The following is a 26,148-nucleotide window of genomic DNA, read 5'->3' as shown; positions in this document are numbered from 1 at the left end:
TGTCTCTCCTCAATGTAGAACATTTAAGAGTCATGTTACTTTATTCACATGGGAACACGTGACATTCTTATGAATCACAAATTGTTCATATAGTTAGTATGTTGACTTCATGTAGTCGGAATCCCAGACTGTTTTCACAAAAACATATTTAGTCAAATGGCTACAGGATACGTGCCCACCCTGTTTTTGTCTGCTGGCTGAACAGGTCACAATAATCTAATAGCGTTTACTACAATGTAATGGTTATGATTGGGTTAAAAACCTGAAAGAAATATCAAGACAACAATCAATTGTCACTTTTGAAGAATATAACCACAATTTGAATCCAGTTTTCTGGTCCTTTAAGGATATGTATATACTTTGTTTCACCATGTTGAAATGACATTGGGCTTTTTATATATAGGCCCTCCATTTAGGGGCACCATAATGTTTGAGACATTATTGTTATGTAAATTAAAGTAGTCATGTTGAGTACTTTCTTGCATATCCTTTGCATGCATTGACTGCCTGAAGTCTATGACCCATTGCCATGACCAGGTGCTGATTATCTTTGATGATGCTCTGCCAGGCCTGTACCCAGGCCCATCTTCAGCCCCTGCTCGTTTTTGGGGCTAGTTCAGTTAAGTTTTCTCTTCAGCATATGAAATGTGTTCATATTCAGTTTGACTCAGATCAAGTGAATGACTTGGTCAGTCAAGAATTTTCCAGTTTTTAACTTTGAACAACTCCTTTGTTGCTTTAGCTATATGTTTGGAATCATTGTCTTATGGTAGGATGAAGCACTGTCCAATGAGTTTTGAGGAATTTAGTTGAACTTGAGCAGATAAGATACTTCAGTACACTTCAGAATCAATTCTGCAGCTACTATCAGCAGTTACATCATCAACTCCAGACAAGTAGGCCAGCATCTGAGGCAGCCATACATGCCCAACCATAACACCCCCCTCCCCCAGGTTTCACAGAAGAGGGGGGTCCTTCAGATCTTAGGCAGTATGTGTATGCATAGTTCATACAGTGAATATGCTGTACCAGTGCTTAGGGAAGTGCCCTTGCCTGCATATTGGACAAACACTCCAGCAGATAAAAAGCCTTTACTCTGCCATTGGACAGGTATCAGCATTCAAGGGCTTTGATTCCATCCATATAGCACCAAAGGAACTAACCGCACTTTGGAGCTCCACACTTTGCTCTCGCCGTTTCTCTGCTTCAAGTGAATCTTGGTCTCATCTGGCCACAAGACCTTTTTCCAGAACGCTGTAGGCTCTTTTTGGCACTAAAACTGAAAGCTGGCTAACCTGCTTTTGTAGCTAACTAGCTTGCAGTGTAGCCTCTGTAGTTCTGTTCGTGATGTCTTCTGCAGACAGCAGTTACTGATGCATTCACACCTGCCTCCTGAAGAGTGTTCTTGTTTAGTCAGATCGGTTTTTGTTTCTTTATTATGGTGCGAATTCTTTGGCTATGATCTGTAGAGGACTTCATTGGCCTACCAGACCCTTTGCAATTACTGAGCCCAACTGTGCTCTTTCTTATTGATGTTCCAATGTCTCTGACTATTTTTTTCAACCTCATAATGGCTTCCTTGACTTTCATTAGCAGAACTTTCTCATGTTGACAAATGGCAACAACAGACTCTAAGCACAATGAAAAGCCTTGAATCAAGACACTAAATACTGAAAGCTCTTATACCTGAACTAAGGAAGAAGTTGAATACACCTGATTAGAAACGCCTGTGAAGTCATTGGTCCAAAACATTATGGTGTCCTGAAATGGGAGGACGTGATGTGCACCCAGCTCAGAGAACATTACATTAGGTTTATTCGGCAGACGCTTTTATCCATAGTGGGGTACAATAACTGCATACCGAAGGTCATTGGACAACTACAAAACACAGGTCCAATAAGGTACAATACTACTTATGTAACAGTTATCCATAGTCATGAACACATTAAGTCCGAAAGTTACGGCAAGTGAAACTAGAAGGCATGACGATGAGCTACAACATCAAGATTATGATACAAATGCAATGTAAGTGCTGGATGGAGATGGGTGTAACATGAATGTGCTACAGGAACAAAGTAGAAGGATACAAGTGATAAGACTGATCCTAGATTGGGAGAGCCCCGCAGAGTGGTGATAGTTAGTCCAGGTACAGTCTGAAGAGATGCGTCTTCAGACCACAACAGGACACATGGCTCAGATGCAGAGACTATGGCTCAGATGCAGAGACTATGGTGCAGATGTAGAGGCTATGGCTCAGATGCAGAGATTATGGCTCAGATGCAGAGACTATGGTGCAGATGCAGAGGGTATGGCTCAGATGCAGAGACTATGGTGCAGATGTAGAGGCTATGGCTCAGATGCAGAGACTATGGCTCAGATGCAGAGACTATGACTCAGATGCAGAGACTATGGTGCAGATGCAGAGGGTATGGCTCAGATGCAGAGACTATGGTGCAGATGTAGAGGCTATGGCTCAGATGCAGAGACGATGGCTCAGATGCAGAGACTATGGTGCAGATGCAGAGACTACGGCTCAGATGCAGAGACTATGGTGCAGATGCAGAGAGAATGGCTCAGATGCAGAGACTATGGCTCAGATGTAGAGACTATGACTCAGATGCAGAGACTATGGCGCAGATGCAGAGACTATGGTGCAGATGTAGAGACTATGGCTCAGATATAGAGACTATGGTGCAGATGCAGAGACTATGGTGCAGATGCAGAGACTATGGCTCAGATATGGAGACTATGGTGCAGATGCAGAGACTATGGCTCAGATGCAGAGACTATGGTGCACATGCAGAGACTATGGAGTATGCAAGGCCATATCCTCTCAGTCTGCCCCTGCCCAACTTCCCAGTAATGCACACAGTCATGGCACGAGGTTTTATTAATGGGGCAGGAGCTGGCTGTCCTCACTCGCTTCATAATTAATGCCCACCAGCATTAGAGAACAGCCTAGCCGGAGAGAGGGAAGAACTGAAGAGCAGCACAGATAAAGTAATGGGAGAGAAGAGGAGAGTGAGAAACAGAGAGACGAGACCGAGCTCTAGCCTTTCCGCCATCCTTGGTGAAATTGAGGACCACCAGGGTGGAGGAAGAATGTGATTTCAGGCCGGGTGGGCGTGAAACTGTGATCACGGACCAGGAGCTGGGGGGTGCAGGATATTGTGATTGCAGACCGGGGGGAAATTATCATTTTCCCTTCATTTGGTGCCCCCCCCAGACTGATTGCACCTCAGGTGACCGCCTATACTGCCTGGGCCTAGCACTGAACATGAGAGAGAGAAACAGTTTGTGAGAAAAAGAGGGAGGGGTAGAGACAGGAAGAAGGGGATGTGAATGATGCCATGTATGTGTGTGTGTGTGTGTGTGTGAGAGAGAGAGAAAGAGAAAGAGAGTGAGTGTGTGTGTTTTTGTACTCAGGCCACATGACACTGAAGTCAAATCCCTGCTCTATGCAGATGACCTGGTCCTGTTGTCTCCCAGAGAAGGATTTCAGCAGAGTCAGGCTCTGTTACAGTAGTACCCCTGCAGTATACATGAATCAGACCACAATATTTGAGAGCAAAGTCTGACTTTCGATTATACTCACCTAGGTCTGACCCCCGATTATACTCACCTGGGTTTGACTATCGATTATACTCACCTGGATCTGACCCCCGATTATATTCACCTGGGTCTGACTATCGATTATACTAACCTGGGTCTGACTATCGATTATACTCACCTGGGTTTGACTATCGATTATACTCACCTGGATCTGACCCCCGATTATATTCACCTGGGTCTGACTATCGATTATACTCACCTGGGTCTGACCCCAGATTATACTCACTTGGATTTGACCATCGATTATACTCACCTGGATTTGACCATCAATTATACTCACCTGCGTCTGACCATCGATTATACTCACCTGCGTCTGACCATCGATTATACTCACCTGGATCTGACCATCGATTATACTGACCTGGATTTGACCATCAATTATACTCACCTGGGTCTGACCATCGATTATACTCACCTGGATCTGACCATCGATAATACTCACCTAGGACTGACTATCGATTATACTCACCTGGATTTGACCATCGATTATACTCACCTGGGTCTGACAATCGATTATACTCACCTGGGTCTGACCATCCGTGCCTCTAGGACATTTGACCTTACAGTAAAAGGAGGGGTTTTCTCTGTACTTGTTAATATTCACCCAGACCTTGTCAATAGCCAACAGCCTTCCAATGTACAGCTATGATATATGGGGCGACATAGCTCAGGAGGTAAGACCGATTGTCTGGCAGTCGGAGGGTTGCCGGTTCAAACCCTGCCCTGGGCATGTCGAAGTGTCCTTGAGCAAGACACCTAACCCCTAACTGCTCTGGCGAATGAGAGGCATCAATTGTATAGCGCTTTGGATAAAAGCGCTATATAAATGCAGTCCATTTACCACTCAAATTGAAATATGGAAGAATGAAGTAATTCCAAAATTATATTCTTTAAAATATCTTAAGAATGCAATATCTTTAATCCAATACAAATGCTCGAGTAGGCATACAGAAATGAGCCTCAAGATACTGTGACCTCTTGTGACACTGACTTGTTCCAGCATAAAGCTCAGCTGTACCAAGAGCTGAAACCAGAAAAAGTTCACTGATCAAAGCAACTCCCCCATCAGGACAGCACTGCAACCACACTTCCAATTAGATTAAACCATTTTTACCAGCTCCTCAAAAACTCTATCCAGACCAGGGGGATGCAAAGATCTAAATATTTATTAAACATGCAGTGCTGTTGAGTTCTAATCAGAAAATACACTCTTGCCTGGTCATCATAACACATATAAACTTGACAAACATACAGAATACGCCTGAAGCATAGAAATGTTCTGCCAGAGATGGAACGGTCCATTGTTCAGACACATTGTATTTTATTGACTCGAACACTGTTTTTTATTTTGTTTTGCATCTGGCTGATGGTCTTTTGCTTTTCAATATCTGTTTTGAGCTCCAAAAACAGTTTACAGCGTCTTTACAGCCAGATTTCTTCTTTCTCTTGGTTTTTCTATCACACAGATCTCTTGACACCTTTCACCCCAGTTTAACATTATTGTTATGGCCTTAGAATGTTAATCATTTTTGTTGGTCAAGTTAAACAGAATTTTAATTGTGGATGGTCATTCAAATTATTAGGAATATAATCAATATTTATTTTGAACAGACAGTCTGGCCTCTCTGTATTTTTTACTTTATTCAGACAGGGGGAAAGCAAAGAGCCGTGGTGCTAGTGGTCACAGTGCAAAGAGTGCCATGGAAAGAAACTTAATTACATGGAAAACACCTTGATTAAAACAACCAGACTCGAGATCCGTTTCAGCCTAAAAGCAACTACTTTCTGTTAAAACCAACATGATTTTCCAAGGCTACAGATTTGAACGGGCATTCAAATAATATCCATGCAGAACAGACCAAATGGAGACTAAATTGCGTCGCCTCTTTTAATTTGACCTTGAAATATGAAAATCGACAAGTCTCTTAGGGCCTAATGAGCGTATTTTTTGTTAATACCACAGAAATACATTCGCAATTGTCCAAATGAGAAACCAGAAATCAGTGAACTACTTGGAGCCTCTGTGACCTTGCCCTTTGACCTTGAAACCAACCATTTTACTTGGAGATTCAGTGGACCCAAGAGGACAATGTCTTTGTCAAGTTTCATAAAAACCCCAGCATAACGATCCCAGTCAGAGACCACAAATCACTATCAAGCCGGAAGGACAGAAGGACACCCCAAAACACAATGTCCCCCGTTGTCCAGGAATCCATGCATTGAGACACAGAAATAAATAAACAATTGCAAACGATGGAAACAAATAATTCGAATTAGGAAATTCAGTGCACAGCCAGAACACTCCTACTGTCAAGTGTTTATTACAGAGGATGCAGTCTGCAGCCGATATATAACCAATTAGCTAAATGCTTTTTACCGGCAGAGACCCGAGTCTCCATGACAGCATAAATAACTAAAATGCTGTCTGTCAAGAGGTGTACAAGGACGCGCGCATCATTCCGCAGCCCTGTTTGAATTCTGTAATGTTTTCGGTCTTCCCTGTTTTCATTTTTCTGTTCACAAGAGGTCCGATGCATTATATTGTATTGTTCCTCAAACCGGTTATCTTCTGTCCCTGACTGCGTAGGGTATTTTAGACGAAGAGAGTTTATTCGATGCCGTCCTATAATGCCATTTTATAATGCCAAGTCTCTCTCGATTCCCCTCGTCTCCTTGGCCCGCGCTCCCTCTCCCGGGCTCGTTTTTTTCTGATCTGCGGTGTGTGCGGTGACGTGATTGTACAGTCACTGAAAGCGGAGGGTGGGGTTGCAGTGATATGGAGGTAGAGAAGGGGAGTGTCACGCGCGGAGGGTCCGTCCCCCTCTCTCCCCCCACCCCCCGGCACAAAGCTGCCGCTCGGATGCTGCGCTCCCCGTAAAACAGCGCACAGCGAGCGAGGGGTCTCCAACATGTAGATCCAAAATCTCGCATCAGCCAATGCTGTGGCACCTTCCACATATTTATTAACGGCAGCAACAATAAACAACCACAACAATAACAACAAATGCCGCTGGGTTTACACATTTATTTATTAATCGAAGCAGTCATTCTAATATGATCTCTCCATCGCTCAGTCTTTCCTCTGCATAAGCGGAACTCAGCGCGGGCGACTGCACTATTTTAGGGACCTGCATTTTTTATCAACTACCAACAAACGACAGATACCGTGCCGGGGACCCTTCATCGTTGGAACATCCAACTATTCAAATCCTGTTGTTTATTTTATTTTCATTTCAGATAAATAGGCTACTGGATTTTTTTTCTCGCCACCCCGATAACGTCCTTGGACCATGGCCTGGTAAGTCGACGGATGTCATCTTCGTACCTGATTGCACATTCATGTATCATAATGTTGATGGTTTTATTTTATTACTGCAAACATATTGTCCTGCCAGGCGCGTCTATGCGTGCGTTAGCATCCGAAAATACACGCGAGCATTTTTACTGTTTTAGAAGAAAATCTTCAAAAACCAATCATATACATTTGAGCTTTTATCAGCACTAACTAATATATATCACAACTGTATTTGGGCAAAATACAGGCGCAAATAATTACAATCCAATTGCTGTACCTCGGTTTAATTTAGAAAATAGAAATCACTATAGACTACTTCGAATGGATATGCATTTTCCGTTGTGGCAGCATCGGCTCGTGCTGCTTCCATATTCATTAGTTTATTGATGTTATTTTAGTCGCTGCATGCAGAGGTTGCAGCGCCCGGGTTTCTGCGTCTAAATGAGCTATGTAGCCTACCAGTAAGCGCGTGAGAACAGGGCGATGAAGTGGGGGAAAGAGTGTGTACGCTGGAGCAGTACCGGCACATACACCGGTAACCTTGCGGAGGGCTTTGCGTGTACGCTGGCCGGGGTGCTGCACACTCGTACCATCTTACGTCTTCCACGGTTAAGCACTCGGCCGTGTCTATCCTCTGCTCAAGCGAACGCTGAGGTTTTTAAATATTAAACGCGCATGGTTTAAATGTTATTTTCTCTACGTATAATAAATGATAGAACACTATAAATTTAATAATAATAATAGTAATAATAATATACTGTTTTATCGCGCATGGGCGCTCGTGGGAGGGGTATGTAAAGATAACCTGGTTTTGCTGGGGCTAAGGTGAACAGTTAATCTGAAGGTGAAAAGTACAAGATGTTTTATCTTTTAAAACGCACACATCGAGCCGGGCGGTTACCACTAGCCGAGTATTTTATTGTTTTACTAATTCTCCCTAATCATCTTTTCCTCTGGCTCCGCATCTCGCACACGCGTACGTTCTCACATTGGTGCAATGCCATGTTTGGTTCGGCGACAGTGATGATTTTTTTTTCAGTCACCGCAGGGTAGGAGGGCTGTTGTGATCCCGTGCAGTCGAACTTGATAGCTGTGTGCGTCGCCGATTCTCGCGAGGGATTGGCCATTTTTACTTGATCGTGAAGCGAAGACCTTTATTGCTATTGGGATTTTACCTTTTTTTGTTGGTGAAGAGGGCGGTACAGAGGGGACAGCCTGGTTCAGGGGAGAGGGGTTTGATTGATCAGTGAAGGATGGTTTCTGAGAAATGCCTCAGAACAGGATGCTACCTGCTGGATGCCAGCCCAGTTACTATACTGTAGGCTACTCTCTACTGTTCGTGCTATTCCCCAGCAAAATTCCATTCATACCATCATTAGACAAATCCCCGATTAAATCACGAATGATCCTTTATACAAATGGGCTTATTTTTAAATACGTGGATTGACGTTCTTTCACTAGTCATTATATCCCGCTGACATTTGGGCGCAGATAAGCCTGATGAATTATCAGGTCATAGATATCTATTATAGTCGTGGTTTGGACCAAGCCTCCTCTTTTCCTCATACATGTTATTTTCAATGTCAAACAAACCAATTTCACCAGATATAATAACATATCATTTATATTTTATATGTACACACACACAGACGAGACAATACTGCAATGAAACCACAAAAAAATAATTTCAGACAATTATAATATTTTGTTGGTAAAACTTGTGTAGTTATTGGTCATGCTAATTGTGAATTTCAGTGAATTTGACAGCACACTTACTCATCTCGGCACAGAGTGAGAGTTTGACTTGTGTTTGCAGTCTAGAGCCCAAACAAAACTGTTTTCATCTTGAAGTTCAAGGTAAAACTATTTCCTGCTCGTGCTCCAAGGATGAAAGAATCCCCAAAATAGCACGCAGTCCAGCCACATCTGACTGATCAAACTAAAGCCTATTCTATTCCCGCAACATCGAATCCTATGACACAGCCCCATCCTCATGATACATAACACCTCATCATATGACGTCATGCTATGTGGCATCATACTACATGCTAGTATGGAATAAGGCATCACACCGAATGGTATAACGCTAAATGGGTGCACACTACAGGGCATCATGTGTAGTATAGCATTATATAGCATAACGCTGCAGAGTATCACAGTGCCCTTCATTATTAGAATCCCTCAATATGGTATTGTGCTACCTGACATCATGCGCTACAGTACCAAGCTACATATCACCATGCTACATAGCTATCAATATACCACATCAGGCTACATAGCAATCAGTATACTACAGCATGCTACATAGTATCACTCAATACACCATAATGCTGCATAGCACCACTCTATACAGCATAATTCTACAGACATAGCATCACTCTATACAGCATCATGCTACAGACACAGCACCACTCTACACAGCATCATGCTACAGACATAGCACCACTCTGTACAGCATCATGCTACATACATAGCATCACTCTATACAGCTTCATACTGCATATATAGCATCACTCTATACAGCATCATGCTACAGATATAGCACCACTCTATACAGCATCATGCTACAGACATAGCATCACTCTATACTGCTTCATGCTAAATAAATAGCATCACTCTATACAGCATCATGCTACATACATAGCATCACTCTATTCAGCTTCATGCTAAATAAATAGCATCACTCTATACTGCATCATGCTACAGATATAGCACCACTCTATACAGTATCATGCTACAGACATAGCATCACTCTATACAGCATCATGGTACAGACATAGCACCACTCTATACAGCTTCATACTACATATGTAGCATCACTCTATACTGCATCATGCTACATACATATCATCACTCTATACAGCATCATGCTACAGACATAGCATCACTCTATACAGCATCATGCTACATAGCATCACTCTATACAGCATAATGCTACAGACATAGCATCACTCTATACAGCATCATGCTACAGATATAGCACCACTCTATACAGCTTCATACTACATAGCATCACTCTATACAGCATCATGCTACATAGCATCACTCTATACAGCATAATGCTACAGACATAGCATCACTCTATACAGCATCATGCTACAGATATAGCACCACTCTATACAGCTTCATACTACATATATAGCATCACTCTATACACCATCATGCTACAGACATAGCATCACTCTATTCAGCTTCATGCTAAATAAATAGCACCACTCTATACAGCATCATGCTACAGACATAGCATTACTCTATACAGCATCATGCTACAGACATAGCATCACTCTATACAGCATCATGCTAGATACATAGCACCACTCTATACAGCTTCATGCTACAGATATAGCACCACTCTATACAGCTTCATACTACATAGCACCACTCTATACAGCATCATGCTACAGACATAGCACCACTCTATACAGCATCATGCTACATACATAGCATCACTCTATACAGCATCATGCTACAGACATAGCACCACTCTATACAGCTTCATGCTACAGATATAGCACCACTCTATACACCATCATGCTACAGACATAGCATCACTCTATTCAGCTTCATGCTAAATAAATAGCACCACTCTATACAGCATCATGCTACAGACATAGCATTACTCTATACAGCATCATGCTACAGACATAGCATCACTCTATACAGCATCATGCTAGATACATAGCACCACTCTATACAGCTTCATGCTACAGATATAGCACCACTCTATACAGCATCATACTACATAGCACCACTCTATACAGCATCATGCTACAGACATAGCACCACTCTATACAGCATCATGCTACAGACATAGCACCACTCTATACAGCATCATACTACATAGCATCACTCTATACAGCTTCATACTACATAGCATCACTCTATACAGCATCATGCTACAGACATAGCACCACTCTATACAGCTTCATGCTACAGATATAGCACCACTCTATACAGCTTCATACTACATAGCATCACTCTATACAGCATCATGCTACATAGCACCACTCTATACAGCATCATGCTACAGATATAGCACCACTCTATACAGCTTCATACTACATAGCATCACTCTATACAGCATCATGCTACAGACATAGCACCACTCTATACAGCTTCATGCTACAGATATAGCACCACTCTATACAGCTTCATACTACATAGCATCACTTTATACAGCATCATGCTACAGACATAGCACCACTCTATACAGCATCGTGCTACAGACATAGCACCACTCTATACAGCATCGTGCTACAGACATAGCATCACTCTATACAGCATTATGCTACAGACATAGCACCACTTTATACAGCATCGTGCTACAGACATAGCATCACTCTATACAGCATCATGCTACAGACATAGCACCACTCTATACAGCATCGTGCTACATACATAGCATCACTCTATACAGCATCATGCTACAGACATAGCACCACTCTATACAGCATCGTGCTACAGACATAGCATCACTCTATACAGCATCGTGCTACAGACATAGCATCACTCTATACAGCATCATGCTACAGACATATCATCACTCTATACAGCATCATGCTACAGACATAGCACCACTCTATACAGCATCGTGCTACAGACATAGCACCACTCTATACAGCATCGTGCTACAGACATAGCACCACTCTATACAGCATCATGCTACATACATATCATCACTCTATACAGCATCATGCTACAGATATAGCATCACTCTATACTGCATCATGCTACAGATATAGCATCACTCTATACTGCATCATGCTACAGATATAGCATCACTCTATACAGCATCATGCTACAGACATAGCACCACTCTATACAGCATCATGCTGCAGACATAGCACCACTCTATACAGCTTCATACTACATAGCATCACTCTATACAGCATCATGCTACGGACATAGCACCACTCTGTACAGCATCATGCTACAGGGAAACATGGTGCAGCTTCGTAGCCTGACTCTACTTACTGCACAACAGAATGCTGCCTGGCATCGGGGTTCTACCGTGCAGTGAAGAAATAGGAGGCTGAAAAAGCCATTTTCCCATTTAATATCTTCAGACTACGGTGGTACAGATTTTTATAACCTGCAGAATTTATGTTTTTTCTTGTTATTCTGAAAACTACAGTGATGTCTACACACTTGTTTAATGAGTGCTCCTTGCTGGACACCAGGCTGGGATCAGATGCATCTCAGAAGTGGTGTTATTGAAATAAAGTGCCGTCTTTCAAATTTCAGCATGAAGGAAAGCCTGCGGTTACAGAGAGGGAAAGGGCGGGGAAAAACGAGTTGAAAAGATAGAGGAGCAAAATGAAAGAATGTACAGAATGTATATCATTAAATAGCGGCAGCCATGTCTGTTTATCACTCTGGGCTGTGACACACAGATGACACTGCAGTCAGGAAGCTCATGCAATGAAACCTTTGTATTGATCTGAGGATTTCACTGCATAAATTTGTGTTAATTTCAGTCCCTTTAACTGTCAAGAGATTCACAAATATATTACTACATTTTGTACAAATACTTATCTATATTAAAGGGCTCATCTACTGGAATAAACATTAACTTGGTATGTAGTTTATTGGTTAATGGTAATTTAAGCGTATCTCTTACTTGGTTCCCAATTCAAAATTGTTCACAATTTTGTTATTTACATTTTAAAAAACGGAGGCCTTCTGAATGCTATTACATTAATGCAAACCATGACTACCACACCCTTGGATACTAAGGGCAGACAGCAACCCTTCAGAAAGGGAGATGGTGTCCATTAAAGGCCACGGTATTTAAAAGTGAATTAAAACATGTATTTGAATTCTGAACCAAATTAGAAATGCTCTCAATTTCTTATTCTTTGCATTTATAGTTAATTTTTTTCAGTTCACTTAAAATAAACATATGACTTATACAAGCACATTACTGTATTTTGCAAATATGACTGCACTATACACACATCACTATGTTGCACAAATAGACACACACACACATATGTATATATATGTATATACATATCAGACCTGGGTCAAATACGTATTTGTTTGGGATTCAAATACTTTTCTACACTTTACCAAGTTTGTCTGGTCTATTGGAACTATGACATTCTCTCAAAAAGTGCAAACCCCACCTTTTGGTTGCATCAGGCGAGATCAACAGAGCACAGAAAAGTATTTGAAATCAAAACAAATACGTATTTGACCCAGGTCTGATACATACTGTATATAGATTATAATAAATTTGCCAGTCGGCCCTACGTGTAGTTGAGAATTGTCATAGAAAAACTACTACCCGTCTTGCACTCCCAAAAACAATGACTTAACAAGCTGTACAACATCAAAAATAAAGAATATACGCATATCCATTTTAGAGAAACTTCTGGAAAGCACTAGGTAGACAGAAACACAGGCCAGCATCAGTGAGCGAACATTGATAGGGGCCGATGTTGTTCAGCTGTTCAGCTATAGGGGTGTACAAAATGACTGTAGATCAGGGGTCCTCAGTCTTATCCAGAAAGGGCCGGTGTGGGTGCAGGCTTTTGTTCCAGCCAAGCAGTAACACACCTGATTCTACTAATCAACCCCTTGGAATCTTTGCTAAGCACCTTGATTAGTAGAATCAGGTGTGTAACTGCCCAGTTGGAACAAAAGCCTGCACCCACACTGGCCCTTTCTGGATCAGATTGAGGACCCCTGCTGTAGATCATTATATAGGTTTGTGAGACCATTCGTGTCGAACACATCTAATTTCCAAATTCTGTCTGCAAGACAGACAATCCGCAAATTCTGTTTCAAACAATCCACAATAATTATTTCGTAACATTAGCAATTGCCTGATGTTCAATTTAAGCAGCCGCCAAGTTTTAATTTTATTTAATAGGCCCCATCTTCGTTTTTTCAAACTCAGTTTTCAAATACTGACAAAGACATAATCGCTGTAAGTCAAGGCAAGCCAAGTAAAGTTGAAGCACTGAATCACACCTTTTTGCACGCATTGACTGAAGACAGCGGGTCATCGTTTGGTCCAGGTGAGTAATAATCCGAAGCATTGCAGGCAAGCAGCACTCAAGGCAAAAAGCAACGTTCCACGCAAAGATATCGAAGCAAATCGAAGAAGAAATCAAAAGGGCAAAAGACGCACTCCAGCACTTAAAGATTCAAGGCGTAACGGTAGTACTTTAAAGAACGTTATACGTAGTGCAGTGGTTGAAAACTGTAGGCCGGTGGTGTCTTACAAACTTCCCACATTTTGAACATGGCGTGAGCACTGAGATGCCATCTTTAAAGTTCCCCAACAGTATTTCAAAGTAAAAGTAAGTAAGTAAATGAATAAATAAATGACAGTCTTTCACACATAAATGGGCTGCCATTATCCGTTATTTCTGTATCAAGATATCCAATAATTGTGGGCTCAAGAAATTGGATATATATTTCTACAAAAAACTTAAAAGTGGTTCCTACACTTTATCACCGTGGTACAGAAATATGTTACTGCATTATTCAAGCATAATATTTTATTTTCTGAACTAATTTCTGCATGATGCAAACATGTTATTTGATAACACATATACATAGCGGTATTTCAGGAACATAGATATTACCATTACTGTGTATTACCAACCTGTTGTACAAGTGTTCCCAGTTTGTAATATCCACTCATATTTGTCGGTCTTTCACGTTGTAATAACACCGTACGTCATTTTGGATCACAGAAACGCAAGCGATCCCTTCATTGCCCTGGAGTACACTGTGCACACATTTGTCGCAGGCAAAATGCAGGTGCAAGATTAAGCAGAGGGGTCCCCGTTGTACACTGCAATGAGGATAACCCTGCTGACTGCTCCCCTCCCTCTATGGCCTCGGTGCACCACCCAGCCCTGTGTGAGCTATTTCGGGATTCTGAGATGATTCCGTCACAGTCCGGACGACCCATGGCATTTTGGTGTGGTCCCGCCTGCCTGCACCCCCTGCCAACTACTGCCCGCCACAGGCATTCTAAATGTCCCAAATCAATACACTCAAAATCAATAATCCTTTTATAAATGAATGCAGTGTCTCTTATCTCCGCCCCCTGAACTTTAGTGGCTGGGTTTAGCTCCAGATTAGGACCGACAGTGTAGCACATTTGCTGAAGTCCTTTGCACATGTGAAATTTAGATCCGGACCACCGCTGCTCTGAAGCAGTGAATTTCTGCCAGTCAGCGATTGCGGACCAGGAGTGGGTGTGTGAAAGGTGGCGTTTGTGGCCGGGGTGGGGGGGTCGGGGGGGTGGGTGAGGCGGTTTCCTCTGACTGAAGTGGACGCAACGTGTGGTTTTTAGTTTTTTTCCCCCCCTCCCTTTGGTGCCCCCGCAGATGGGTGCCACCCTAGGTAACCGCCTTTGTCACCCGTGCCAGAGATTCTTTTATTAATGAGGCAATATGTCAACAGCGCAGATACAATGGATAGACTGTGTAGCATCATTCAGTAGCGCTAGCTTAGCATTTTACCACACCTGCTGCGCTTTATGGCTCACGTCCTAACCTGACAAGTTGAGATGCTAAATGTTTTGGTCTTCTGTCTTCTGTAAAACTGTTTCAGTGCCAAAAGTGCAAATTCATCTCAAAAATGCTCTTTTAGCTGGATAAATATTAGTGGTCATGCCTCATGATTCACCATACAGACAAGGCACACAAGTTTTTTAAAATCATGCATAAAGAATAAAAAATGGGAAGAAAACATTTATAATTATTGTTATCAGGGTTTAAGTAGTGAACTTAATGACATTCCCAGTTGACTTCCATTAATTTTTTTCAGCTGGTGACAGACTGAGCGCTCTTTTGTACTAAAACTACCCACAATCCATACCACAGCCGTTCATTATGAATGGGAGATTTGCTAATTGTTGCTACCATTCATTTCCACGAGCGTTATGGCGAATGCTAGCACCTGACCAATCTCTGCTAAAACTGTCCCTGCCTATGCCTAGAACTGGCCCTCCCTATGCCTAGAACTGGTCCTGTCTCTGCCTAGAACTGCCCTGCCTATGCCTAGAACTGCCCTGCCTATGCCTAGAACTGCCCTGCCTATGCCTAGAACTGACCCTGCCTCTGCCTAGAAATGGCCCTGCCTAGAACTGGCCCTGTCTATGCCTAGAACTGCCCTGCCTATGCCTAGAACTGGTCCTGTCTCTGCCTAGAACTGGCCCTACCTATGCCTAGAACTGGTCCTGTCTCTGCCTAGAACTGGCCCTGCCTATGCCTAGAACTGGCCCTGCCTCTGCCTAGAAATGGCCCTATCTAGAACTGCCCTGACTATGCCTAGAACTGACCCTGCCTCTGCCTAGAACTGGCCCTGCCTAGAACTGCCCTGTCTATGCCTAGAACTGTCCCTGCCTATGCCTCGAAATGGCCCTGACTATGCCTAGAACTGGCCCTGCCTATGCCTAGAACTTTCCCTGCCTCTGCCTGGAACTGACCCTGAGCTGTAATATGCCATTTTAACACCATGGCTGATGAAAGCAGTTTGGAAGCAGCCAACTGCCACTTCTGTATGATGTGGTGAGAATACCCTGCTGACGGAACCCCTCCCGCTCCAGGTGATGCCATGGCCAGTTTCACAGGGCCACATGAGACGCCTTGCCACAGTTGGCATTGGTATGGTCAGTTTGAATCGAGACCACATGACACATAATTGTACAGAGAGTCAGCTAAATATTTTGTCCAATGGTCTTATATTGATATATTCATGATCCACCCAAATGATGCTGGATTTAACTTGTGGTTATTATTCTTATTTTTATTATCACTTATTATTATTATTATTACAGTAGAATTTTTTCTGTATGTTCATTTGAACTCTGCTTTGGAATGTATCGGGAGAGATAAACAGTTTAACATGCTATACGTGTAGACAGGCTGTGTTTGCAGTGTATCACCAGAGCAAGAAAGAATGGTTGTTGTCCTTCTAATATTTTTCTCCTTCTCTCTCACTTTTCTTCTCCAGGTTCCAGGTGATCATAACACACAACTGTTCGAAACCCTGACCCCTGACCTTTGACCTGTGACCTCTTTCTCCCTGACCTGCCCCCCATCCCTCCTTCCAGTACCCGGATGTCAGCCGTTCTCCTTTTCTCTGCTCCTCCCCCCTCCTCTGTCCAGCTATCGATGGATTGGGACCACCCCCACACCTTTGTTTGATGTGTGGGGGGGGGGACAAGGGAAAGAAAAGTTCGATGAACAGTGAAAAGAGAAGGAAAGAGAGAGAAAGAGAAAGGAAAACCGGAGGAAGAAACAAAACCTAAACCCCAAAGAAACAGCGATACGGTCTGACCGAAGCCGGAAGAGTGGAGGAAGAGGAGGAAACAGAGAAGTCCAAAAAGATTCTCCTCCTGCCCCATGTCCCCAAGAAATAATGTAAAAAAAAACTCAACGGGAAACAAAATAGTTGTTGACAGAAAATAAGCTAAGAAACCAGGAGAGATTTCCACCATGGGGGATTTAACCAACAGTGCTGTGGAGTTCTGCCCCAAAAGCCAGAGAGGGGGCGGGGCTTCTGGTGCGGGGGCGGAGCCGAACCATGGGGCGGCGTTCGGGGTCACCCTGGATGAGCTGCGGGCGCTGATGGAGCAGAGGGGCTCAGAGGCGCTGCAGAAGATCCAGGAGACTTACGGCGACACGGCAGGGCTGTGCAGACACCTCCGGACTTCTCCCAGCGAGGGTGAGAGAAAGCGCAAATCACTCTCTCTCTCTCCCTCTCTCTCTCGGTGAACAGTCTGTGCATGTGTGTGTGTGTGTGTGTGTGTGCGCGTACATGTGTGTGTGTGTACAAGCTGTGTGTGCGTGTGCGTGTGTGAGAGAGTTCATGTGTGTGTGTGAGAGAGAGAGCTTGTGTGTGTGTGTGTGTGTGTGTGAGAGAGAGTTCATGTGTGTGTGTGTGTGTGTGTGTGTGTGTGTGTGATCTCTCAACCTCTGTGGTGAGAGATCACATACATCTCTGTGTTGAGAATATCTGTTTCCCTGTCTCTCTCTGTCTTTGTGTGTGAGCTAACTCTTAGTCCTTCTCTGTCTGTTTGTGAACTGTCCCTCCCTCTCTTTTTCCTCTCCTCTGTCTGGCCAGATCTCTCTCAGTTCAATTCAGTCAAATTAAATTCAAGTTCAAGTTAAATTCGATTCAGTACATGTTCACTTTAAATTCAAATAGAACTCTTTTGGTAAATGGAACTGTAGATAATAGACTTCTCAATAACAAATATGCAGCTGAAGCATAGAAATAAACAAAATGGTAAGTTTTGAAGAGGATTTTTTGAATTTGATTCACTGAATGGAGAATGTTTGCCTTGGTTTATCTCCTTCCTCATAGCGCTCTCTCTGTGACTGGGCCTTTTGTGTTCACCTGTGCTTGCGAGCACCTGCGTTGTGTGTGTGGGGCGCTCCTGCTTTACTGAAGATTTGAGTTTGTTGCCTGTGCTCTTCTTGGTCTATTTGTGCTGATGTCGGGTCTCTACGTGAAACACAGCTTGTGATCACGTGGTCAGATTTGATTCCGTGCGCCCAGACAGTGTAAGCTCACCGCAGATTTTATTAAGTGAACTTACCTGCATGAGCAGACTGATCACCAGATCCCCACAGTGGCCTGTTTACCCAACTAAAACAGGTCAGGATTAAACAAAATCTCCCTCCCTCCCTCTCGCTCTCTCACACGTGCACGCACACACACAGGCGCACACGCACATGCACACACACACGCACACTCACACACACACACGTGTACACACACACACACACGTGCACACGCACATGCACACACACACACACGTGTACACACACACACACACACACACACATGCACATGCACGCACACGCACACGCACATGCACACACACGTACACGCACACGCAGACGCACACACACACTACGCTAAACTTGCTGCAGTATTGCTGCTCTCCTCCTACCTGCTCGCATACCCTTGTTCCCTCACATCAGCTCCCATAATGCATTGCTCATGCTTTGTCTGTCCCATTGTTGAAGCCGAAAACAATGAAGCTTATGAAACCGATCCCTTAACCTCACAGGTCTTATTGATCAGATAAGCTCAATTTACCAGGTGTGCCTTACACCCCTTTTTCCTGTGTCTCCCTCTGCAGCCACGCCCCTTTTGTCTGTGACTCCACGGGGTCAAAAATGACCTGGCCTCGCCATCACTTTTTTGATCAACCCTTTTTAAACCCAAAATCTATTTTGCATGTAGAAACAACCTGTCACTCATCAACAAATTGTTTAATAACTGTGTTCTCCTACTTCACAGTCCAGAGACCCTGTATTTAGTCTGTCTAAACTCATTTTTAGTGCAAAAAAAAAAAAATCATAATTGATTTTTTTGCTGTAAGGGATGGGTGGCATTTAGCTTGGATTATAAATTCTAATTCATAACTGCAAGGACAAAAAAGGCCCATAAGAGAGTCGTGTTGCCCTGATGGTGTGCCGCTTTTATAACGATATAAAATAGGAAATATTTGGCTTTTTCTAAAGGTAGGATCATTCCTGGAAAAGTCATCAAATTTCCTGCTGAAAAATGTTAAATTATGGAGATTTCACTGCTGTTTTTTTCTTTTTTTTCCTGGCAACACAAAGGTTAAAAATACATCCATTCTGGCTATTTAATACAACCATTCTCTCCTTTAAACGAAGCGTCTTTTTTTCTTTCCTTCAGTAACCACTGTCTGTAACTCCCTTAATAAACATGTCCCTTCTCTCTGACTTCCTCAGTGAACACTTCTCATAGCTCTGTGACTCTGTCAGTAAACAGCCCAATTCTGTGACTCTGTCAGTAAACAGCCCAAATCTGTGACTCTGTCAGTAAACAGCCCAATTCTGTGACTCAACCAGAAAACACGCCCCCTTTGTGTGTCCGCACCAGAAACCATATATCATGCCAACCTTAAGCCCAGCAGAAAAACAGTTCAAGTATTTTTATTTTTTGACATAATACAAGTATCTTGAGGTGAAAGTGAAAGTATTTTCAAAAATAGGATGTATTTTATCGGTGTTGAATGTCTATTGTAGTGTGGGTTTCAGCATAGTAGAATATAGGGTTCCAGAGGCCTGAGACTCATGTCATGTATAGGGGGCAAAAATGAATTAATATAAGGATATGAGGCTTTATTCTTCAAAGAAAATAAGAGAAAGAAGTCAGTATTTCACCAGTACAGAAACCAAATACTGCTGACAAAGAGCGGGATGGGGAGAGAGAGAGAGAGAGAGAGAGAGAGAGAGAGGGAGAGAGAGAGAGGGAGAGAGAGATTGCCGCATTGTCAAGGACACACCAAGGGGAGAAGGAGAGAGAGAATGAGAGAACTCTAGAGATAGGAGAGAGAGCGCAAGAAATAACATTACAGAGGCAGAGCAATGGGGAGGGAAAGACAGAGAGAGAGAGAGAGAGAGAGAGAGAGAGAGAGGGGGGGGGAAGTGATCGAGCGCAGTGTTAGGTCTTTCAGTCCTTTTTCCTACAGAGAGGCACCTGCCGATGGTAGGATTCCCCTCCCCCCCACCACCGCTCCTGTTTCCTGTTACACAAGCCCGAAAACTCTGCCGGGCGTAAGCGTTCGGGCTGCCTCCGCTGGAAAGATCACGTTGAGTCCCAGATTCGCCCGCGGACTCTGGGAGCGCGGCGCGTGACGCAGGCCCGGGCGTAGTAGCGGCGATGTCTCTGTTTCAGCATCTCGCCCTCCGTGTGCGTGCGCGACTCCTCTCCACTCCCCAGATCCCTCTCTGCGATTTCAGCAGCGTCCAATCGGCGCGACCAATCAGCGCGGGCCGCGTGGTACCGGTGACATATTTCAGCGAGTAAAAAAACGACAGGAAGTTGAGTTTAACACTCATTGTGCTTGACTCCTTCATCGCCATGGCAACTGCAAGCTTGCAAGCTGACACAATGAGGACCAGGCTGCTGTTCTTTCATTTTTTTTCTTTTTTCTTTTCTGTTCGGAAATATTTCTGCTTTCATCCTTCATTTCCTCCTCTTCCTCTTCCTCTTCTTTAAAACGCAGACTCTCCACCTTTTGACGAAAATCACTAGAAACCTATTTTTGGCTGTACATTGAAATGCTAATACAGTGCAGTATTAAAATTCATCAGCAGTAATGATTGCACAGAATGTGTCATAATGCTGAGGCATTCTATGATATGAAAGAGATGTGAAATGACGGATTGAGACGATGCATCGGAGGGGATGGAGCGATGTGGGCACTTATCTGGGCAAGCAGTAAAAGGAAGAAACAGAAACGAAAACAAAGAATGGACAACAAGAAATAAATGCCCAGCAGAGGAAGGAGAGTGAGAAGGGTGGAGATGGATAGAGGGAGAAGGAAGAATGAAAGACAGAGAGAGAGAAAAAGCGAATGAGATGCAGAGAAAGTGTTGTCGGTGACAGCAGGTGAAGTTTGGCAGGAGGACGTGTGGAGTGTGTGACAGTCTGGTTGAGTTTCAGTGCCAGAGCTGTGGCCCCACAGAGAGATAGACACATACTGATGCAGCCATCTGCACACACACACACACACACACTCACACACACACACACACTCAGATACACACACACACACACGCACACACTCACACACACACACACATGCACAAACACACACTCACACACACACACGCACACACATGTACACACACATACAGACACACACACACATACACACACAGACACGCACAGACACACACACGCACACACACTTACATACACACACACGTACACACACATAAAGACACACACACACACACACTTACATACACACACACGTACACACACATACAGACATACACACACACAGACACGCACACACACACACACACACACTCACACACACACATGCACAAACACACACTCATACACACACGCACACACACACATGCACAAACACACACTCACACACACACGCGCACACACATGTACACACATACAGACACACACAGACACGCACAGACACACACACGCACACACACTCACGTACACATACATACACACACAGTCACAAAGACAAACACACACACACTCACATACACACACACATGCACACATGCATGCAGACACATGCACACATACATACACACACACAGACAACACACATACACAAGCATGCACACATGCACACACACACACACACAAATTCATGCACGCCAGGGGCCTAAGCGTATCCAGGTGGATCACAGGCCTACCCAATCAAATGGCAATAATGAAATATGCCTTTTTGTTTGTTTTAATTTGCATCTTTTAAGATAATGAATTTGATTGGTTTTCGGTGCCTGTCATCATTGTATTGTGGGCAGTTAAAACTGTGGGATATTGAGAAAGTTCCTGCACATGGTTAGAATGAGGAGTGGCGTAGTTGTCTTCTGAGTAAATAAGAGCATTCCGAATTAGTTTGAGATATGTTACCTCCTCCGCAGCAAGACGTCAACGGTACGCCAGAATTATGTAGCTGCAGTTTTCATGCCTGCTGAGGCAATCTTACTGTGACGTGGTCTCTGAAGGTGCTGTCTCATACGTTGGCAGGGCGTTTATGTTCCCCACTAGAGATGTTGTCAGTGAAAAATCTAGTATGTTTACAAAGATTGTCGGCCTTTAAAAGTTGCATGGCTGACGACTTTCTGGCTGTGGCAGGGCACGCTACGTTCGAGGGTTTTTAAGTTTGCTGGTCTTGTTTTCCCCGTTTACTTTGTCGTGTATGTCCCAGCCATTAGATTTTAATTTGGTTATTTCCTCTTAATCAGGGTTAATACGTTGTGCCTGTCGCAAGCGGACACAGCTTTTTTGGGGGGGGGGGGGGGGGGGGGGGGCCTATATGAAGCGTCTATGTGAAGCCTGGGCTCTCCTTGTCGCAAACTTGGTCTTGCTGTAATATTGATTTTAAAACGAAAAACACATTTCCATAATCGTTTTTTGTACTACCATAAGGCAGTAGAGTTGGAATAGTTGGGACGATGACCACAATACCTTTAGGAATACATGTCACATGATAGCTCCAAAAAACGCTGTGGAAAGGTTATGCAAGCCTGCCCAAAATGTATTTTTTTTTGCCTACGCCACTACGCACACATGTACACACACACAGATACACACCTCACACAAACACATATTCACGCACACACACATGCACACACATGCGCATACACGCACACACACACATGTACATGCACACACACACACATACACGTGCGCACATGCACGTACACGCACAAGCACGCACACATGCACACACACACACACACACCTCACACACACACACACACACACACTTGTGCGCATACACGCACACACACACACACACATTTCAGCATTGTTCCCATCACTCACACTGTGTCCATCCATACATCTGTCAGTCATGCTCAAATGTGCCAAATGTGCCAGTTGTTGGAGCAGTTGTTTGCAGTAGATGGTGCCTTATATTAGTATTTTTAATTAAATGAAATTATTATGACAACTACTTTAGCACACATTCCTATCCCTGAATCATACTGAATTTTTATCAATTTATGCAATTCAGACGAAGTAGCTCACTTAAGAGAACCACAGCTGTGGCACAGCTGGGATTTAAACCTCCAGCCTCTGTAGAAACCAACAGTGCACTGGCGTGAGATGTAGTTTGCTTCAAGAACACTGGTATGGGATGTAATGGTCGCTATGGGAGCCCTGGTGTGAGATGCAGTGGTCGCTATGGGAACCCTGGTGTGAGATGCAGTGGCTGCTATGGGAACCATGGTGTGAGATGCAGTGGTCACTATGGGAACCCTGGTGTGAGATGCAGTGGCCGCTATGGGAACCCTGGTGTGAGATGCAGTGGTCTCCATGGGAACCCTGGTGTGAGATGCAGTGGTAGAAATTGGAACCCTAGTGTGGGATGCAGTGGTCACTATGGGAACCCTGGTGTGAGATGCAGTGGTCCCAATGGGAACCCTGGTGTGATATGCAGTGGTCGCTATGGGAACCCTGGTGTGAGATGCAGTGGTTGCAATCAGAACCCTAGTGGGGGATGCAGTGGTCGCTGTGGGAACCCTGGTGTGAGATGCAGTGATTGCTATGGGAACCCTGGTGTGATATGCAGTGATTGCTATGGGAACCCTGGTGTGAGATGCAGTGGTCGCTGTGGGAACCCTGGTGTGACATGCAGTGGTCACTATGGGAACCCTGGTGTGGGATGTAGTGGTCGCTATGGGAACCCTGGTGTGAGATGCAGTGATTGCTATGGGAACCCTGGTGTGAGATGCAGTGGTCGCTGTGGGAACCCTGGTGTGACATGCAGTGGTCACTATGGGAACCCTGGTGTGGGATGTAGTGGTCGCTATGGGAACCCTGGTGTGAGATGCAGTGGCCGCTATGGGAACCCTGGTGTGGGATGTAGTGGTCGCTATGGGAACCCTGGTGTGAGATGCAGTGGCCGCTATGGGAACCCTGGTGTGACATGCAGTGGTCACTATGGGAAACCCTGGTGTGGGATGTAAGTGGTCACTATGGGAACCCTGGTGTGAGATGCAGTGGTCGCTATGGGAACCCTGGTGTGAGATGCAGTGGTTGCAATCAGAACCCTAGTGGGGGATGCAGTGGTCGCTGTGGGAACCCTGGTGTGAGATGCAGTGATTGCTATGGGAACCCTGGTGTGATATGCAGTGATTGCTATGGGAACCCTGGTGTGAGATGCAGTGGTCGCTGTGGGAACCCTGGTGTGACATGCTGTGGTCACTATGGGAACCCTGGTGTGGGATGTAGTGGTCGCTGTGGGAACCCTGGTGTGAGATGCAGTGATTGCTATGGGAACCCTGGTGTGAGATGCAGTGGTCGCTATGGGAACCCTGGTGTGACATGCAGTGGTCACTATGGGAACCCTGGTGTGGGATGTAGTGGTCGCTATGGGAACCCTGGTGTGAGATGCAGTGGCCGCTATGGGAACCCTGGTGTGACATGCAGTGGTCACTATGGGAACCCTGGTGTGGGATGTAGTGGTCGCTATGGGAACCCTGGTGTGAGATGCAGTGGCCGCTATGGGAACCCTGGTGTGACATGCAGTGGTCACTATGGGAAACCCTGGTGTGGGATGTAGTGGTCGCTATGGGAACCCTGGTGTGAGATGCAGTGGTCGCTATGGGAACGGTGATTCAGATGGGTCGCTCTCCCTCGGCAGGCCTGTCCGATAACCCAGCAGACCTGGAGAAGCGGGGGGAGGTGTTTGGGCAGAACTTCATCCCCCCGAAGCAGCCCAAGACCTTCCTGCAGCTGGTGTGGGAAGCCCTGCAGGACGTAACGCTCATCATCCTGGAGATCGCTGCCATCATCTCCCTCGGGCTGTCCTTCTACCAGCCCCCAGGGGAGGAGAGCGAAGGTGAGGAGAGAGGGAGGGAGGGAGGGAGGGAGGGATCGCGATTTGGGAGAGAGGGAAGAATAGAGACGTGGAGGGAGGGAAAGATTGGGAGGGAGAGACAGACAGTGTCAGCTTACTCTTTTTATGATCAAATGTTTTGTTACTATTTATCTCATATTTGATGTACTACAAAATATGTTGGGTAGTGTTTAGTGAATTTGCATGTGTATAATGTAACTGAACTGAGCTGCACAGAAAGGGAGAGAGAACGATAAGTTGAGTGGCCTGCCAGGTTGTGTAGTAGAAGGCCTCAACTCTCGGAATTTTAAAGACCAGGCTTGATAAGGTTATGGATCCTATCTAGTTTGCAGGTAAACGGTGAGCACTAGTTACCCTTTAGTGGTAGGAAAATGGCGAGCATTGTTGGGCTGAATGGCCTGTTCTCCTTCTCATGTTATTTTATGTTATGTCAGGAAAATGAGAGAAATCAATCACCACTGGAATATACATTCCTCTGCTGTGAAAACTCTCTCTGGACCTGCCACCCCAAAATTCTCCTTTCCTCTCTTTCTGGTCCCTGTTCAACCTGTCAACCTGTCAACCTGTCGACCTTCCAAACCTGTTCTGAACCCGTCGCCCCCCTGCCCAACCCTACCCCACCCCCTCGCTCCCCGCCCCCCCCCCCCCCCCCCCCGACCCCCCAGGCTGTGGGAAAGGAAGTGCAGGAGCCGAGGACGAGGGCGAGGCCGAGGCGGGGTGGATCGAGGGCGCGGCCATCCTGCTGTCCGTCATCTGCGTCGTCCTGGTGACGGCCTTCAACGACTGGAGCAAGGAGAAGCAGTTCCGCGGGCTGCAGAGCCGCATCGAGCAGGAGCAGCGCTTCACCGTGGTGCGCAACGGCAGCGTCATC

General features: G+C 44.7%; 1 protein-coding gene across 4 annotated transcripts in view; it reads left to right on the top strand.

The window, feature by feature from the left end:
- The first annotated feature begins 6,434 nt into the window (after positions 1-6,434).
- LOC118207724 (plasma membrane calcium-transporting ATPase 3) overlaps positions 6,435-26,148 on the top strand; it is a 62,465-nt gene continuing 42,751 nt past the window's right edge. The window contains exons 1-4 of one of the 4 annotated variants that reach the window (XM_035381660.1): positions 6,435-6,910; positions 16,889-17,602; positions 25,062-25,259; positions 25,943-26,148. The exon at positions 25,943-26,148 is cut by the window's right edge and continues 52 nt beyond it. In XM_035381660.1, the coding sequence (XP_035237551.1) occupies positions 17,374-17,602; positions 25,062-25,259; positions 25,943-26,148 (633 nt within the window). In that variant the 5' untranslated portion in view covers positions 6,435-6,910; positions 16,889-17,373. The remainder of the gene's footprint in view (positions 6,911-16,888; positions 17,603-25,061; positions 25,260-25,942) is intronic. The other 3 variants (XM_035381657.1, XM_035381656.1, XM_035381658.1) reach the window with 3 other exon arrangements.

The sequence above is a fragment of the Anguilla anguilla genome, chromosome 11 (genome assembly GCF_013347855.1).
Source record: "Anguilla anguilla isolate fAngAng1 chromosome 11, fAngAng1.pri, whole genome shotgun sequence".
NCBI classification, from domain to species: domain Eukaryota; kingdom Metazoa; phylum Chordata; class Actinopteri; order Anguilliformes; family Anguillidae; genus Anguilla; species Anguilla anguilla.
Note: the sequence above shows the minus strand (reverse complement) of the source record. Positions and strands in the feature narration are given on the sequence as shown.